The sequence below is a fragment of the Alosa alosa genome, chromosome 4 (assembly GCF_017589495.1).
Source record: "Alosa alosa isolate M-15738 ecotype Scorff River chromosome 4, AALO_Geno_1.1, whole genome shotgun sequence".
NCBI classification, from domain to species: Eukaryota; Metazoa; Chordata; class Actinopteri; order Clupeiformes; family Clupeidae; genus Alosa; species Alosa alosa.
In genome coordinates, this window is record NC_063192.1 from 31,287,953 (window position 1) to 31,306,913 (window position 18,961).

At 41.4% G+C, this 18,961-nt stretch overlaps 1 protein-coding gene across 3 annotated transcripts; it reads left to right on the forward strand.

The window, feature by feature from the left end:
- Nucleotides 1-130: 130 nt before the first annotated feature.
- On the forward strand, nucleotides 131-13,038 carry si:ch211-207e14.4 (interleukin-17 receptor D). Of its 3 annotated transcripts, XM_048241328.1 has the most exons (13): nucleotides 131-481; nucleotides 622-654; nucleotides 8,371-8,461; nucleotides 9,263-9,418; nucleotides 9,737-9,855; nucleotides 9,936-10,059; nucleotides 10,433-10,471; nucleotides 10,698-10,843; nucleotides 10,921-10,998; nucleotides 11,216-11,279; nucleotides 11,655-11,828; nucleotides 11,997-12,187; nucleotides 12,270-13,038. In XM_048241328.1, the coding sequence occupies exons 1-13, from the start codon at nucleotides 479-481 to the stop codon at nucleotides 12,825-12,827; spliced, it is 1,776 nt and encodes a 591-aa protein (XP_048097285.1). In that variant the 5' UTR covers nucleotides 131-478; the 3' UTR covers nucleotides 12,828-13,038. The 3 variants fall into 3 exon arrangements, with proteins under 3 accessions (XP_048097285.1, XP_048097283.1, XP_048097284.1); XM_048241326.1 differs by having other exon boundaries at nucleotides 131-654; XM_048241327.1 differs by having other exon boundaries at nucleotides 131-654; nucleotides 11,655-11,798; nucleotides 12,270-13,037.
- The last annotated feature ends 5,923 nt before the right edge of the window (nucleotides 13,039-18,961 follow it).

Below are 18,961 nucleotides of genomic sequence, written 5' to 3' on the forward strand. Positions count from 1 at the left end.
ATTTTCATGTAGATCATCTTGTAGAACTGGTCAAACTGAGTTGTTGACTAGACTATCAAATCAAAGTTATTCTATCCAGTGTTGCGAAAATGGTTATATGCCACGTGGTAACGAACCAGTCCTACCACAAGGCTCTTCGGTCGAGTAGGCTAGACGTCACTACAAGTAGGTAAAATACCTGCGGAGCCTGTTGAGAAATGTAGATGATTTTGTGGTGTAGCCTTCGCAAAAACACCAGTAGAATAGCCGAGATTATGCAATGCCATCAGTAAATTGTCAGTGTGACCAATATTCATAGTTCAATCCACGTCCTGCTGGCTTGTTTTTCTGCACCTTTTTTTCTCCGCTGCTTTGAGGTAGCCTACACCATTTTCAGTGTCGGTGAACGCACTGCCCAGAGGCACCACTCCCTGAACTCACCGTTTGTGGCGCGCGCTGCCGTTTTTCATGCAAACACGCCCAACAACGGTGAACTTCAATGGTATGCGCTGCGGGAGTGACCTTGAGAATTTGTTTGGAAGCCTTACCTTGTTCGCCACCTTGGCACTGAGGCAAATCCTAATGTGGCGGAACACACTAATATTTTATGTGTCTTTGCTCCTTCATTCTGGATCTCTCCAGGAGCAAATATACCCACAGAACTGCATTCGGAAGGTAAGCCAATATTACAGCAGATATCCTTCTATTTAAACTTTATCTAGCTGATCAGAGAGCAGCTGTCTGAACTCACCAGCTCATGTCGTTTAGGCTATATTTATCAGTGCTTTAAATAACAAGTGTGGTTTGTTTTCATGTTTTCGTAACTGATTCTGGATTTTTTTTAAATTGTGACCTGCGCAGATGTCAAGGCTAAGCAGAAATAGTCCCCATTCCCACAAATTCTGTATAGACTAGGCTACTACGACGGAGTATTCGGGCCACACATGAAGATTTTGTTTTTGCTATGTCGAGAATGAAGTTGAAATGTCATGTCGACTTTAATCTCGACATTCTTAGGTTAGGCTACAGGCCTATTTGATGTGAAACCCAATTCAGGGCTACAATTTCAACAAATCATCTAACTTAAGACATTTTGTTGAGTTTCATGATTCGGATCCTGGCCAGGACAGGTGGACGAAGTAGCCAATGCCATCCTTTGGTTGGTCATAGGACATGGACAGACCGTCCTTACACCAAAACATTTGACTTTTTTCATAACTTTGCAACTGTTAAAATGGATGCAATACTATAATTTAAATAATTATTCATTCTCTGTTCACACATCTAAAACATGTTCACTGCCGAATACAAAAGATGACTTAATTATGAGTAGGTTATTTTGATCTATGCTAAAGATCTAGCTAGGCCAGTGTTTTTCAACCTTTTTTGTGCCACGGCACACTTTTGACACTTAAAATGTCCCACTGCACACTTGTGTGAAGAAAAAATAAACATACCATAGCCTAAAATTTCAAATAGTACAAAGATATGGCCTTATTAGGGCTTCTATGCAAGACCTGCTCAATAAAACAAGCGCCCTCTGTTTCATTTGTAGGTGACTATATCTAATTTAATTGTTGTTATGAACTGTATATGTGATGATTCTGTGAATACTGGATATGGGGCCCCCGTTGTACAATGCCTGCATACCACAAATAGTGCAATCATACAATCAAATAGCTGCAAGCAGCAATGTGGGGGCCAAGCAGTTAAGCAGGAGTTGAGTTGGGATTGGATTGGATTGGACTGAACTGGACTTGACTGTGATGTGTTAGATTGGATTGCATTGGACTTGTTGGTTTGGTTTAAAGTGGTGAAAATGTTGATAATTATAGCACCCCTAGTGGTGAAAGCACACCAAATTAATTGTGCATCCTCAGGATGTAGTCCCAAGTCCACATACCAAGTTTGGTTGCGATAGGTGAAAGTGTTGCTAATCATAGAGCCCCTAGTGGTCAAACGTCACCAAATCTATTGTGGGTCCTTAGGATGTGTTCACGAATCATTGTACCAAGTTTTGTGTCAATTCGAGAAAGTCTTCCTAATTATAGCGCCCCCTAGTGGTCAAAGTACACCAAATGTATTGTGCGTCCTCAGGATCGGGTTCAAGTTTGATTGGCTGTTACAGGCGAACGGTTTTAGGTTTGAAGACAAAAAGGGATAACTTTTTTAAGGCTTGGATTAAAGATTATGTGTGTCAAGTTTGGTATCAATCGGACAAACTTTGTGACCTGTGAAAATGTTTAGGTGTTTTTGATTAAATCCAATATGGCGGAAAATCCATCATGGCGGAAAATGACGTCATAGGGTGCATTGAACTCGGCTTGGTCCAAGGATTCCAACGATACCTCATATTTGACAATCGAGCCAACGGGTCAAAAGTTACTTGTATGAACGCACGTCCAACTTTGGCCTGTTGGTGGCGCTAGAGTGCTCGAGGTGCCAACTTGAAACTTGGTGAAATTAATCATGGGACTGTGCCTAATTTGTGTGCCAAATTTTACAACTTTTTTACCAGACGGTTCTATGGGCTGCCATAGACTTCCATGACGGAATAATAATAATAATAGGAAAACGTAGAAGCACAATGGGTGCCTTCGCAGCTTCGCTGCTTGGCCCCCAATGAGAGCATGTGGTTATAAATTATTTGATGCAACAGCTTTTCTGGACCAGTGAGTGAGATTTGGGTAATTTTCTGCGGCACACCTGATGATCTCTCACGGCACACTAGTGTGCCCCGGCACAGTGGTTGAAAAACACTGAGCTAGGCTATGTGGTGAATGTCAGGTTATTGTCTTATTTCATTCCCAATTTCACAATGATCATGCAGGATAGCCTAACACCCACTTATCTATCAGGGGCTATCAGGTTCGTCTGGGTTCTCCCAGGTTACATGGAGGATGTTCTGATGAAGAATCTGTTGTCACCATCAAAACTACAGCCAATTCAGCCAAGTTAAAATTGAACTATTGAAAAAAATAACTTCAAGATGGTCTATTGCATTATTGTATTTAGAATCAAATCTGGTTAAAAGTAACAAAGGCCTACTTCATGCTCATATTTCAAATGTAGTGGAGTCAAAGTCACAAGTTTCCAAAAATAGTATAGGCCTACTCAAGGGGGAAGATCACCAGCATGTTAACATCTAAGGTAAAAAATAAAGCTTTAAACATCTCTACAAAACACATCTGGTATGATTACCAATCACTTAGAGTTTACAAAACAGGTTAAAGTTTGTTTGTATGTGCCTTACAGCAAGATAATGACGAGTGGAGTGTCAGGCAGTATTTGTGCTCTTGAAAAGCTCATTTATCTGAAAGTAATTGTGAAAGATATTGCCAACTTTTTGCTCATTCTATTCTTGTTTTATGTTGCACACATTGCCCTTTATATAGTTTTGACATAGAAATTAAGAAAAAATATCTAAAGGGGTTTTAGGAGACTCTGTAACTCCGTTACCATAAAATGCTGTTTTTCCCCACTCCCTCAATGGCATTAATCCCAAAAATGAATCCCGAAAAGATGAAAATAATTTCCAAAAGAAATTATTAGTAGGACATAGTAGGACACTTGATTTAGTATATTTCATTTATATATTACAAGGATACAAGGAAGTTTACAAGGAAGTTTGTCACATGCACATAGTTACTGGAAGTAAGAAATGCAGTGAAATTATGTCTGGTGTCAGCCTATTTGTGCATTTATGGGAGGGGGGGGGTAAAAAGTGCAGTAGAAGAGGGGGGCACCAACAAGGAGCACCCAAGAGCAACAGGGGCAAGGAAAAACTCCCTTACCAAGGAAGAAACCTTGGGCAGATCCACGGCTCAAGGGGCTAACCAACTGCCAGGGTCTTGGTGTGTGTGTTGGGGGATGACAGGGGAGATGGGTTAGTGTGCTGTGTATGTGGGGAGAGGGCAGTGTGCAATATGTGTGTTGGTGAAGCTTCCTCATGAGACAATGTGCTGTGTATGGGGGGGGGGGGCAGTGTGCTGTAAGTATGTTGGGGATGTGTGTTGGAGAAGCTTCCTGATGAAATAATGTGCTGTGTATGTAGGGAGAGGGGGAGGGGGGCAGTGTACTGCAAGTATGGTGAAGGGACTTACTATTGCAAGCAGAGTACTGTATGTATGATGTATGTGAGTGATGACAGTGAAGATGTGTGTCTGGGCGGGAGGTGAGTGGAGCAGTGACTGTGTGTGTGTGTGTGTGTGTGTGTAGTGTGTGTGTGGGTAGGTGGGGGCAGTGTGCTGTAAGTATGTAGAGGATGTGTGTTGGAGAAGATCCCAGAAGACAATGTGCTGTGTATGTAGGGGGGGGCAGTGTGCAGCAAGTATGTAGAGGAGGCTTACTGTAGCAAGCAGTGTGCTGTATGTATGTGAGGTGATGACAGTGATGATGTAAGTGTGTGTGTGTGTGTGTTGGGGGTGGGGGGGGGGGGCAGAAAGGCTAGGCAATCAAGGACATGGGTAGATAGATGCAGGAGAAATCAAAAATAATAAATAAAAAGTTCTATGGAGATGTGCAAAAGTTGGAGAAAGTCAGATGTGTGTGTGTGTGTGTGTTTTGACGTGTGATGAAATAAGAAAATAAATAAAAGGTCTGTATCATAGGGAGAGGGATGTAAAAGTGCTAAAAGTCATGTAGGTGTGTGTGTGTGTGTGTGTGTGTGTGTGTGTGGGGGTCATGAGTGCTGAGGAGTGAATGAGTGCAAATTCAGTATAGTGTGAATTCAGAGTTGGGAAATGTTTGAGAGTGCTGAGGAGTGAATGTGCAAAGTCAGTATAGTGTGAGTTCAGAGTTCGGATGGCCTGGGGATAAAAACTTCTCCTGAGTCTCTCAGTTCTGGCTTTGTGACTACATAGGCATCTTCTTGATTTCAGCGGTAGGAATAATCCATTGTTGGGATGAGAAGAGTCCTTTAGAATCTTTTGGGCTCTTAGGAGTACTCTTCTGGAATAGATATCTTGTAGAGCAGGGAGTTGAGTTCTTGTAGTACGTTCAGCTGAGCGCACTACTCTCTGCAGAGTACTACAATCTCTAACTGTGGAGTTCCCATACCAGGTGATGATGCGTGTGTGTCTAATCAGGCCCAAGATCACTGTGTCATCTGCAAACTTTATGATGGAGGTATGACTACTGTTGGCTTTGCAGTCATGTGTGTAGATGTTGTACAGCAGTGGACTCAAAACACCAGTGCTGATGGTGGGAGCACCAGTGCTGATGGTTAATGAGTCAGATGTCAGACCCCCACTCTAACCACTTGTGAACACTTGGACTTTTGTTTTTCGGTACTGGAACAATAACACTGCTTGAGGCAAGTAGGAACTGTCTCTTGAGCCAATGATGTGTTAAAGATATAAGTGAACACAGGAGCTAACTGAGCAGCGCAGGATTTCAAAACTCTGTTACGAATTCCATCCGGTCCAGCAGCTTTTCTACAATTAACCCTCCTAAAGGCATTGCTCACATCGACCTCAGAGACGCAGAAAGGTGCATCCTCATTTGCTTCACATGCTGCAGCTAGTGCAAGATAGTCTGTGTTTTTCATGTCAAAGCGAGCATAAAAAGCATTAAGTTCATCAGGGAGGGCTTTACTCACATTCATCATAGGAGGGGACTTTCTTTCACAGCCAGTGATGGTTCGGAGTCCTTTCCACACTCGTGCTGGATCACCCTCCAAGAAATCAGCTTCAACTTTGTCTCTATAGCGCCGCTTAGCATCTTTTAATAGCTCTACGTAAACTATAAGATGCTGCTTTGTAATCCGTCATATCCCCTGAAATAAGCCCAGCATTATAAATCATGGTGCGTGTCTTTAATGTCGTTCTCACTTCTCTATCCACCCATGGCTTCTGGTTAGGGAAGCTTCGGATCTTTACAGTTGGGATGATGGAATCAGTTAGCATATTGATGTAACTCAATGATACTTCAGTAAACTCATTTGTGTCAGCAGAGTTCGTCTTGAACATGCCAAGTTTCGTGAAATTCTGTACATCTAGTGACTGTACACCCATCAGCTTGTAGATGGTGGTGTTTAGTGAAGGGTTGCCGGTAGGTGATGGTGACGCACAGTACTCACTCACTCTCACACACACAGGCACCATTACCCCCACACACACACACACACTTATATACACAGCATGAGTTGCAAGAGTAGAGGATAGAGACAAATTGACCTGATCTATTTCTACGGAGAGAATGTGCTGGACTGAGCACCGGTTATATTTTGTACCACTATGCGATACATCTACTTATCTTTTTTTTTTCTTTCATTATGATAAAACATACTATAACTAATGAATACATGATCATTTTGGGAATAATTTACACAATTAAATCTTGTTTTAACAATATAGGCCAGTCAGTCTAGCCCAAAAAGACAAAACATTTGCAAAAGAAATGTCTCAGTTTTTATTTGTCCTAATACCCTCCTGAATCATATACTAAAAGTCTACCGCCATAGATGGAGTGGAACATATTTTTTTTCGAGATTAAAGGCCAAAGTTCTGCCCAACACTCTAAGGGCCCTATCATGACAGTCTAAAGCGCATGGTCACTAGTCAAAAGCTTATTCATATTTAGTAGGATGTCCAGTCCACATTTAGAGCGTTCCTAGGTTTCTGGCTACTTTTTAGGTGACCAATGCAAAACTGGGAAACGGTTTATTATCAAGGCTTTGAATGTTTCTGTGTGTGCATTGGGGTGTCTGTAGATCGGTGTGCATAGCATTAATTCCTGCAGGCGCCCCTGTGGCCATGCATGCCCCCTTAAAATAGCATCTGAATTTGCGCCACTGACTTTTGACCCTGGTCTGTGGCAGAGTTGTTTTCTGAAACTGCAACATATAAACAGAGAACATTTGCGCCGAAACACACCTCCTCTTTTCGCTGAACCGCCCCCGTGGGCGCAATTGCATTTCATAATTTAGCAACGTGTGCCTGTGGAGGGAAAATTCTAATATGCGTTGAATGCAAAATAGGAAAGACACAAGCGCCAGTATACAAAGTCAATTGCGCTTGAGTGCATGATAGGGGCCCTAAAGTTCAAGGGCAAATGGGGTGACCCTTCTCTCCTCTCACACGGAAACACACTGACGAAGGCCATCAGGCCGAAACGTTTGTCAATTAACCCCTGTGCTAAAATGGATTAAAAGCAAGAAAAGATTTTTGGAGTGCGACCATTGGTCATATTATAGGAAACAAGTGTAGAAACACTTCTATATGAGTTTTTTTTAATGTTATATTTTGAGAACCGCATGTTTGCTGATGTTGCCGCGTGATCTTCCCCTCAAATAAAGTACAGATACTCAAAAATCATACTTAAGTACAGTAATCAAGTAAATGTACTAATTTTTCTATTATACAAAATGTTTTACGGGTAAGGCCGCACATCCAAATAAGTGCCCTTCATGACCCACAGGCCGTTAGTCTCCATAGGTTAACACGGCAAAACTCGACCCCCCTACCTGATAGCCCCAAATATATTAACATCTTTCTAAAACTGCTTTTCCATGCCTCACCTGCATAAAATATAGTATAAACACAGCTATGTGTGCATTTACTTAGAATACATGGAGTTTATTGCCTGCTCGGGACGAATGAAACAATCATCCCTAGACATTCAGCATAGGCTGTTTTGCATCCATTACAAACAAACATGCAATGTGAAAGTCTGGGATTGGGGAGAGCACTTCATAGTCTACTGAATAGGCCTAAGCATGAAGTTGAACCTTTAGATGAAAAACACTCTTTAATAATAAAAAATAAATAAACTGCTAATGAAGTTTATTTTTGACCATCGAATATATTGCCTGTAACTCCGTGATAAAAGGGCGTAACAGGAAAGTATTTGGCTGAGCAACGGAGGTTAATATGTTCTTTGTTTTGTCCAAATGATGTCTGTCTATCGTCGTTGCACTCGTAGGAAACTGGAATGTTTAATTCGTCCCTGTTTCAATCGTCGCGGTTGTTCTATAACCTAGGCCTACTTTGGAGCGGTCGTTCTCTCTGCAACTAGTTTTGATAGACATGTCAAGATGAAATGTCGATTAAAATCAATATTATATTTTAACTTTATTCTCGAAAAGTTTAATGTCGACATGTTGAGTTTAATCTCGTCATGGCAAAAATATGTTTTTCTTCATGTGTGGCCCTAATACTCCGTCGTAACCTACACCACAGTCAAGTAGTTGGGTAACAAAAGTGAACTGTGTGATATTTACGATTGAAGGTGTGCTGTAATCAAGTCAAGGTCATACTCTGAGTTTATAACCTATTGTTGTTCATTTACAAGAGGCCTACTTCAAATAAATTCCAGACAGATAGTTCTCTGTTAACATATGTCGTACAGAAATATATCTGATTCTTAATTCTTTCTGTATCTCTTTATCAGGGAGAATTTGAAGGCGAGTATTGCCGTATTACACAGGAGGAAGTTAAAGCAGTTTTAAACCTTCCCTCTTCAGTTTCCTTTCCATTTGGAGGTTAGTATTCTGACGAGGGTTTCTGAGTGAATGCAGAATTCTCACTAAATTAACTAGAAAATGTCATTCTTAGGAAGGAATTACCATTGCATGTAAATGCAAAAAGGCTGCTGTGTAAAACATTGTATTAGTAAAAAAAAAATCAAATTACTTAGTATGATTATTGAGATTACATAGACCTACAGTATTGTAGGCAGCCATGGCCTACTGGTTAGCACTTCGGACCTGTAACCGGAGGGTTGCTGGTTCGAACCCCAACCAGTAGGCACGGCTGAAGTGCCCTTGAGCACAGCACCTAACCCCTCACTGCTCCCCGAGCGCTGCTGTTGAAGCAGGCAGCTCACTGCGCCGGGATTAGTGTGTGCTTCTCCTCAGTGTACACTGTGTGCTGTGTGTCGTTTCTACAACCAACCCAAAAGGGCAAAGTCATGTTACCCTGCTGCTCATCCAGCTATGCACTTATTCTTACTGTACTCTACCGTTTTTAAATTGTCCTAAAATTGTTGAGAGAATTGCTTTAAAACTTAAACTGTTTACTGCGAACACTATTACAAGACAAGATGTAGGAGTGGTTGAATGAGGTCAAACGGTTTCAGTCGCATTAAATGTCAATTTTCGTCGGAAGAAGAAAAATAATTATTATTATAAGAAGAAAGACAGTGATAACTGTCCAAATACTGAGTTCAAACATTGTTTATTATTTTATAATAAGACAGCTGGTATGTGGCACCGACAACAGTACAGTACAGTTTTTAACTTGTTTTTTTCTCTTCTAATTATTGAACCTTTCTCTCTGGCCAGGTTGTGTTCCTTGGCCATGTAATTTTTTTCTAGGAGTAACTCCAGACATTTGCCAACATTATGTTCAGCGTCCACAAAATGTGGTCATTGAGTTCCTGCCCAATCCTGATCCCAAACACGAAACTGCCATTATATCATGGAACCCCAGTAAATACGGTAACACTGCTATTATATTATGGAGCCCCAGTAAATATGGTAATTCCAGAGCATGTTGAACTCACATGTTTTTCTGTTTTGAATGGAATAATGTGGATTAGAATAGGATTGTTATGTGAAAGCACTATTAGATCTAGATTGGTACAGGTGACAAACAGTGCTCCAAGTCTGTTGGGTAGCACAAACGTGAGTTATATATTGGCCTCTATATGTGGGTTTGGTAAAAAGGAAACCATGATATGATGAATGATTTGAGGATACAGGTTTCTCATGAATGTTTTAATTGATATGTGGTTAATGTGTGTTTTTGTTGTTCAGGAATTGCCTTCCTGCGAGGATTTCAGGTTTCTCTGCATGCCTTGGGTGGGGCTCAGGTGGCGTGTCAGCTTTTCCTGGTGCAGCAAAACCAGTCCTTAACACCATCCCATTCCCAAAGGGTACAAGTAGAGCTACTCTGTTAGTCTTTTGCTTGGTATGTAATTTGATTTTCAATCAACACAAGTTTTTTTCTTCCTAGGTTTATTACTCGGACCCCTTCCCCATTTTGACTCTTGACACTCAGTATGCAGTGACGGTAATGGCATTGCCCGTGCCTGAGGAGTGGGACGAATTTTACCAGAAGCGTCTGTTCAGCACACGCAGTAAGTCTGAGCTAGTGACCCAAAGTCTTTAATGGCCATAGCACATCAAAACACTATAACTTTCCCCTTTTCACAACGGGTTACTTACAGTCAGCTTAACCAGTCACTCGTAAGTCATGGTCTGCCGAAATAAAATGTGGTAAAATTTTTTAGCATGGCCCCAGCTGTGGCGCAACTGACTGGGGCACCTGCACCTTACGCCGGCGACCCGGGTCCGATTCCTGCCCCGTGGTCCTTTCCGGATCCAACCCCTTCTCTCTCTCCCATTCGCTTCCTGTCACTCTCCACTGTCCTGTCAAAAGCCCAAAAAATATACTTAAAAAAAAAAAAGAATGAGCATAATGAACTTACTTTCGTCTCTGTAATTTTACAGCTTGCCCTGAGAAAAATGGACTAGCAAAATGCAAAAAAGGTGAGTAACCGCACATTTGTAGTATAACCACATTCTAACAGAATCATTTAATAAGTAATGTGATCTATAATGTTATCATACATACATATAAAAATACATACACATTTTTTTATATGTCATTCTAGCTTATTTTACACAAATCTACAGCATTTGTAGCAGTGGGGGAGTGGTATTTTATTGAGACAGATATTCAGTGTTCGACCCACTGTTTACTTTGTTTCCACAGACTGGTATCCAACATACATCGTTATAGAGCAAAATGGTCATGACGTTAATGTAACCTTCAACCTTGCACCCCCAAATCTACAGTTGAATCAATATTTTTCATCGTGCTATGGTGGGGGTCAAAGAACATACACAACATTACAACCAGTAAGTAGGTTTTGCCTCAAATCAGAACAATGTGTAGTTTATGTCCCAGCTGGAAGTATGACACTGTTGTTTTTCAGGACATCAAAAAGAACCACACACACTTCACATACCGATTGCCCCGATTACTTTACTCTGGAGTAAATTACACTTGTGAGGTGAGCCAAATTAATAATGATTTATTATGTATTATTATTCATAATTATAATACATTAATAATATTGATAGAAATGATGACATAATTGCACTATTAATTTAATTAATGGATTAGAATACTCTTATGTTTTTGGTGAAATAGATAGCATTATGCACTATTTTATTGTATTGACCAATGTTTTGTTTTTCTGCTTTGTTCTTTTCTAACTATCAAAACAGATAGCAGTTGATGTGGTAGATGCCGTCAGGAAAAAGTTTTATGTTGAGATATCGCCAAGAGAGGGTAGGCTTTGATGTGACTTAATCTTTATAGTAAGTGGTGTTTGAGTGACTATGTAAGTCTACTGTTTAACAAAGTTGAAGGCATAGCCATGAGCTGGGCTAGCGTGCAGTAGCCTGAAAGTTGTCGGTTCAATTCCCGGCTTCCACCGTTGTGCCCTTGAGCAAAGCCCTTAATCCCAAGTTGCTCCGGGGACAATGTAATCCCTTGTAATATAGTTGTCATTTTGGACAACAGTGTCTGCTAAATTAATAAATGTAATGTAAATGCATATCAGTACTAGCTGGAATAATACAAACCCACAATATAAATGGAGATGTCTCAATCACCACAGACATTTGTGGAATATTGAGTCCATTGCATTATGTCCTTCCATAGATCCCTCTCAATTACTTCCAGAGATTAACCCCCTCACCTCCCTGATTCCTCTTGGCATCATCCTGGCCGTTACTCTGGCCACCCTCCTTGCAGTTATGTGCAAGAGAAAACGGGACAAACTAACCAAGAAGTACGCCACTCCAGGTGGGAAGTGTGTGAAGTATGCCACTCCAGGTGGGAAGTGTGTGTGTGTGGAGTGGTGGTGGATGTTCGTGTGGGAACACTTGACACTAGCTTAAAAGTAAAACACATTCTAAAGCACATTCAGACATGTAATTTGCAAGCTGATAATTGTATTCTTTTAATATTTTTTAAAATCTCATGAATTGTTTCATGTTTCAGTGAATGCTTGTCCAGACATTTATCAGCAATTCCTAGTCAAACCAGAGGAACCGTGTGTGGCTGTGACCACTCCAGTCCAGAACTCTATGCCCCCCAGCCTGCTGATAGTCTATTCAGGCACTGATGGTCCCGCTCATGTTCGGGTTGTCCTGCATCTTGCGGCTTTCCTGCAGAGGCATATGGCAATTAAGGTAGTACTTAAGGCAGTATTTTTTCTAGCCCTATCTGTTGTTGGTTATTTTGAACTGAAATTCACATCTCCTCTCTGGTCAGGTTTTTCTGGATCTGTGGGAATCTCTCAGTCTGATGGAGGAGGGTGTGCTGGGATGGTACTGCAAGAAGATCGTGGAGAGTGACTATGTGCTGGTCATCTGCTCTCCGGGCCTCCATCTGAGACCACAGGAGAAAAAAGACGTCCCAGAGGAAGAAGACCCTCCAGATCAAAACATGTCCTCAGCCATCGTAGCTATGATTGGTGAGGAGCTCTGCCGTACAAAAGCCAGGGGCCAAGACCTGTCCAGATACATGACTGCGATGTTTGACTACTCTAAGGAGACGGACATGCCTGTGGTTTTTAGCCTTGCCTCCCACTACAATCTCACCACAGACTTGCCGCTGCTCTTCTCCCACCTCCATGGGCTGGCCCTGCAGCAGCCTGGGGCCTGCCTGCGGATAGAGCACATCTCTGAGGACTACTCCAGACTGCCTGCTGGGGAAGCGCTACAGAGAGCCATCCTGGAGGCTACGTCTGAGCTCAGTGAACAGCAGGAATGTGAAGATGAGAAAGGACCCGCAATTACCACCACCACCACACATGGATTCATTTCATGATTTTGAATGTGTATACATGGACTCTGTGATGGAGCACAATAACGAGGTCTAAAAGCAACGTTGTCAAAGATACGGCTTGGGAGCCAGGTCCGGCCCACCAGCCGGAATAGATATTCGACTATGTAGTATAGTATAGTATAGTATAGTATAGTATAGTATATTTACTTTTTTGATCCCGTGAGGGAAATTTGGTCTCTGCATTTAACCCAATCGGGGAATTAGTGAAACACAAACAGCACACAGTGTACACACAGTGAGGTGAAACACACACTAATCCCAGCGCAGTGAGCTGCCTGCTACAACGGCGGCGCTCGGGTAGCAGTGAGGGGTTAGGTGCCTTGCTTAAGGGCACTTCAGGCGCGGCCCACTGGTCGGGGCTTAAACCGGCAACCCTCTGGTTACAAGTCCAGAGTGCTAACCAGTGGGCCACGGCTGCCCACTATGTGTGATAAGCGTAATCTTTATGAAATGCTAAAGCAAATAAGCCTAGTACAAAAACAGGAAGGAAAATCGGGAGAAATTGACTGAGCATGAAGCTCTTTTACAACAATGCCCTGAGTTTACAAAACATACAACAACAATCAAAATAACACCACAAGAACAATAAAAAAGATACAAACCCTAATAAAAAAAAAAAAAAAAGAAAAGAGGGGAAATATGTATGTATCAATAAAATCAAAATAATAATAATAATAATAATAATAATAATAATAATAATAATAAAGGTCTAAATGCAGAAAAAGGAAACATTTTGCTGCACCAACAATTTCATTATGTTGGCGTAGCCATATAGTCTCCATGCTGGTGAAAAAAGAGAGACCGACATGGAGGGTATTTCAAAAAAGAGCAGAAACAGCAGCACACGATAAACCTATTTGTCTTGTTTGCTCATAAGTGGGTGTAGTTAAGAAGTTTATTATCTATCAACAACCTAAAACCCATGCAGAAAAATTATAATGACCTTGACAATGGTGGCCCTCACAAGGTCTCATTCTAACAAATCCGGCCTACTGTCTAATATTGGACACCCCTGTTGAAAAGAATACATGTTATGAATGCAGTCTGGCAATAAATTAATTGAACTGGGAAAGAACTGGATGGAAAGAACACTCTGGCAGCACCAGTCTTAACCAGCCAACCCCCCCCAACCCCCTTGAACAAGCATGTTATTTAATAAGCAGAACACTTTTTTCCTTTGCACTTTTAATGTAACACTGTAGTGGCTTTTTGAAATGCCTGTTTATGCCATACTTACCATTGCAGCCACTAAAAGGTAGACATAACAGTTGCTGTGATGGCCGCCATGTATTGAACCTCAACAGCTGTTTTAATAGGCTGTCTGAAAGACTTGACGAATTATAAAATGTAATTTGTAAATATAAATTGTATAAAGTAAACTTTTTGTTGCTGGTACATTGTTGTTATTGAACCAAGTCTTCTCATACTACAAAATAAGCTTACTCTGAGTCTGGTCACACTTCTTTTTATTGATTGGACTGATTATGATTATGAACATTATATTGATTTGAAATTTTGTAGAACATTAGACTTTCCAAAATTAGATGTGTCCATATGTGTTGCCTCTGTTAACATTAGTTGTGAAGATTGTGAAAATATGTTCAGTCTAGTCTGCATGTATATCATTTATACATCAACTGTGAATAAAGGACACATTATATGGCTGCTGTCAAAGTGTCTAGAAGTGACACGGGTGCTTTTTCCCCCTGGAAAACATGATGGCTCATTTCCCTCTTAGTTTTTAGGTGTTGTACTAATTTAGGCTGTATTTGGTTGTCTTCAGTACCCTAGGCTGTTTTACAATGCTATAGTTAATTCACTGGCAATATTATTTCTGTCAGATGTGGTGTGGTGGAGACTGTGGCTGTTTGGATCAAGGACAGGTTGAATCACGGTTAATATCTAGGCAACTAAAAGGTGCATCCACAAAACTGTTAACTTAACTAAAAATAAGTGTCATCTTAACTGAAGCTCACACACATAAGAAAAATATTTGAAAGTCATTAACCCTTTAGGTGAGGGCAACTTTTTGATTTTGCAGGGTCGAAACTAAGAAATCGCCTTTCCCACTAAATATACTCTAGCATTGTGATGGGTAAGGATATATGTAAGTATTAATTTCACTTGAAAGAGACAGGACTCATGAAATGTGTAAGCCTGTGGTGACTGGTGCTGCGGGCTAACACCATTTCAGTGCCGAGGAGTGTCCAAACGTGGATGGGGCAGGTTGGCACACTGATTGAGGTTGGTTGGCACATACATTCCCTATGACTATTTTGTGACAAATCTATAAACGGGATGCGCATCACCCATCCTCTATACATTATATACTAACGATTGCCAAACATCTTCAGCTACCTATTTTAAATATGCTGATGGCACAGCAATCGTTGGCACAGCCTGTAGAAAGACAACTTTGTACAGGTCAATGTAGAGAAAATGGTGTACAGATAGAATGGGTCTCATCTTACAAATATTTGGGAATTAAAATAGACAATAAGTTGCGTTTTAATCAGTGTGCACAGACCAAGTGCTTTTGAGCTCTGCATAACGCCGAAGTAGCCTGGAAAAAGCGCCGCCATTGTTATGGAAGTCTATGGGAGTGTCGCCACCTGGTCGCCACTCTGTTTTACTACCGCTTTGACCCCGACCAGTAGGCACGGCTGATGTGCCCTTGAGCAAGGCACCTAACCCCTCACTGCTCCCCGAGCGCCGCTGTTGTTGCAGGAAGCTCACTGCGCCATGATTAGTGGGTACCTCACTGTGTTTACTGTGTGGGTTTCACTAATTCACAGATTGGGATAAATGCAGAGACCAAATTTCCCTCACGGGATCAAAAGAGTATTTATACTTCAGACCAAACCAGAGCTGAATGCTTCAGCAAAGGCCGTCACTGAAAAGCTGTGAATGTCGTTGAACACAGCTGTTCTCACATTAGCTGATTGCGATAAACATTAACCATTGTTGCCTAATTACCAATTATTCATTACACCTGTGTGTAGTATTGTAATAAATCTGCTTGGTAGGAAAAGGTCCCCCTCTAGCGACCCCCTTTGTCCCTTCCCCCAGGTAGACAACTCAGAGAATGTGTAGACCCCACACCACCACGGACGGTACAAAAGTAGCTTTATTTATTTCCACAAACACAGCCAGGCAGCTCCGGACATTATAATTAATCAACTGACATGATTTGGGGGATCCTCACTCCCAATCCGTGCAAAACAGCAATCCAATAAAACACAGCAATTCATAAACACCACAAAGAGGAAACATCTCCATTCGGGTATCACAGCACACCATTCCAGTGTTCTCAATAAAAGGTTCCCGCAACCCAGTCACTAATAAATTATATTGCACAAAAGCTATCCGACTTTCAATTATAAAAACAGACACAGATACATATTAGTCAAATGAGTTATTAAAAGGGAGACTTCCCTGCTCCCTGAGACCCTCCCCTGGGGGCCTGATGGCAAGGGACAGCGAATCGAACTTTCAGGTGGCCAGCGAGGTTCCAGTATGTAAATTCCCGTGTGTAAGTTCCAGTATGTAATTCCAGTGTGAAAGTTCTAGTCTGTAATTCCAGTATGAAAGTTCTGGGGAGTTCGTGCAGGGGCTCACGAGTCCAGTAGTCCAACTCGCCCGCCAGTCGCGGCGTTGGTCTAGGTTTTAACAAAGGCCTATACTAAGGTTTCCTCCCCCCCTACAGCTATCTTCACTGGCGGCGATCCTACTGACCGCGACCAGCACAATTCGTACCCTGTTTTGACCAACGCTCCCCCAGCGTTTCGCCTGGACGCTCTCTCTCGCACGTTGCTCCTCTGCATGCTCATATTGTCTCCTACCCAGGTGAGTCCAATTAGGGCAATTAGGCATCAAACGCTCCCTCATCATCTCCAGGCATTGCCCCCTCAGTTCACCACACTATCTACTTTTTTTTAGTGTTTTTCATATATAGTATTTTGCAGTAGCCTATTTTTAAAATACAAAAATACACACCAATAAAGTATTTTGATACAAAATACAAAATACAAAGCCATTTGATGACATATAGGTTAATACTGTATTTCACCAGTTAGGGCACCAAAATTGCCAGCAGCGGCACTCTGTAGCCTATCTTGACATGTCTATGTTTTGGGTTGCAATATACAGGTATATAGGTGGGCTCTCTGTTATTTTTAATGAGTAGGCCTAAGCCTAAAGTTACAGCATTTCTATCACAATTGACCAGACTTTGACCTTTGGTCTGCTTTTACCAAAATTCTGGCTATAATTGTTCCTTGTATTGCATCATGAGCCATCACTGTGCCTATTGCATTCTACTGTTGTTAGCCTTAAGCCTAGCTCAGTCATTATGTTATACCACATCGCCCTCCATTAGAAGTGCAATGAGCTGCATTGAGCATAATAAACTGCATTTAGAATTCCAAATTCATATTTCTAGATATTTTGGTGAAAGTAACTCAAAAGTAATACAATAGTAGTGTAATGCCTTACAATTCAGATACATAATGTAACAAATTACTTTGAAATGACAGTAATGAGTAATACATAATACATTACGATTTTGAAGTAACTTGCCCAACACTGATGACAACCATCACTTTCTATGTATGTTTTTGTTTGTGCGTGTGTGTGTGTGTGTGTGGAGGGTCAATCAAATTCTATGATTGCCACTGATGTGAATGATCTCACAAATCACACAAACCAAATCAAGTTTTAAAAAATCGCAAAAGTATCGAAATTGAGATTCTTCACTTAGTATTGGTATTGAAACAACAATGTTGGTATTGTGACAACAGGAGTTGGGGATGCGTCCCCACCAAAGCTGAGACCAAACCTACGCCCTTGTCACGGATTGGGATAAATGCAGAGACCAAATTTCCCTCACAGGATAAGAGTATTTATACTTATACTATTGTCTTTTCATGTCTCTGTTTCTCTGTAATGTTTATAATGTGGTAGGCCTATGTCTACTGTTTGTCTGTTTTGTCATCTGTTTTGAGTAGCCTAGCCTATATTTTGTGAGACATCAACAAAGCCTTACGGCAGTGTGATAGAGCACTTCAAACAAAAGCAAAATGAGTAGCCTACCGCAAGGAGCCTAGGTGTTCCAACCAACCCCGACTACAGTAGCCTAGATGTGCCAACCAACCCTGTGCCTGGGGCAGGTTGGCACAAGTGCACAACACCACTTTAATCATATAACTAGCCTTAACTCAAAACAAGGGGTCATTTGTTGACAGTGAATGTAGGCCTACGCATTTACATTCATACTCATTAGCTGAGATCCCTACCTTGGAAATCCAGAGTTCTCGCAAGAGCACAAGAGCACATACTACCCCTTGCATCTCGGGGAACCAATTAAATCGGCGTAGCCTATCTGATATAGGCGGGCCAGAGGCGAGCTAAACTAATAACGACAGCGCTGCAACATTGGAGGTCAGTAAACATTGGTCGTAGTGTTATCCAATTGCGTCAAAGTCCGGAATCATTCAGAGTAAACATTGGTCTAGTGTTATCCAATTGTATGGTGCCGCCCCTCGAGTTGGACCATTAGGCTACATTGTTCGTGGCCAGACCCTTAATCTGTGTAGATTGCAGGGTCTGGATTTTCCCAGCTATGAGATTCCAAGCTTTCAATCACACTTTGACCATTTTAACGCATAAGACAGAGAAATAACCGAGAGTGAAAAGTGAGCCAACCTGCCCAGGTCTCCCCTATATTAGGCCTATCTTTACCCAACACCATTCGTCAGTAGCCTATGAGCCCAACAGTCCACCCCACCAAGTCCATGATTTTGCTTGGTGAAATAGGCCTAAGCATAGGCCTACTGTTTTGTTTGGAAATGGAATTGGGACCTGTGTGCCGTCATGGTAGCTTATAAAAAACGTGGTTTTCATTCAAAATGTTACGTAGCAATATTGGTGAAACATTTAATTGAGAATATTTGTGTGTCACATTGAGTTGTTTAATTAATTAAAAAGATAAATCAGAAATCATGACAAAACATAAATGGCACTAGACCCTTCACAGAAACTAGCTTAAACCTCCAGTTCGGTTGAGCCACAATATTTAGAATAGAATAATTTTGATAAAGCTATAGCTAACAATAAAA

Excerpts from the sequence above, each read along its gene's own strand:
- si:ch211-207e14.4 (XM_048241326.1), top strand. The coding sequence starts at position 448 with ATGCAAACACGCCCAACAACGGTGAACTTCAATGGTATGCGCTGCGGG. Across the intron at positions 11,280-11,654 it reads TGAGATATCGCCAAGAGAGG|ATCCCTCTCAATTACTTCCA; the intron begins GTAGGCTTTGAT and ends GTCCTTCCATAG. Across the intron at positions 11,829-11,996 it reads TGTGAAGTATGCCACTCCAG|TGAATGCTTGTCCAGACATT; the intron begins GTGGGAAGTGTG and ends TTCATGTTTCAG.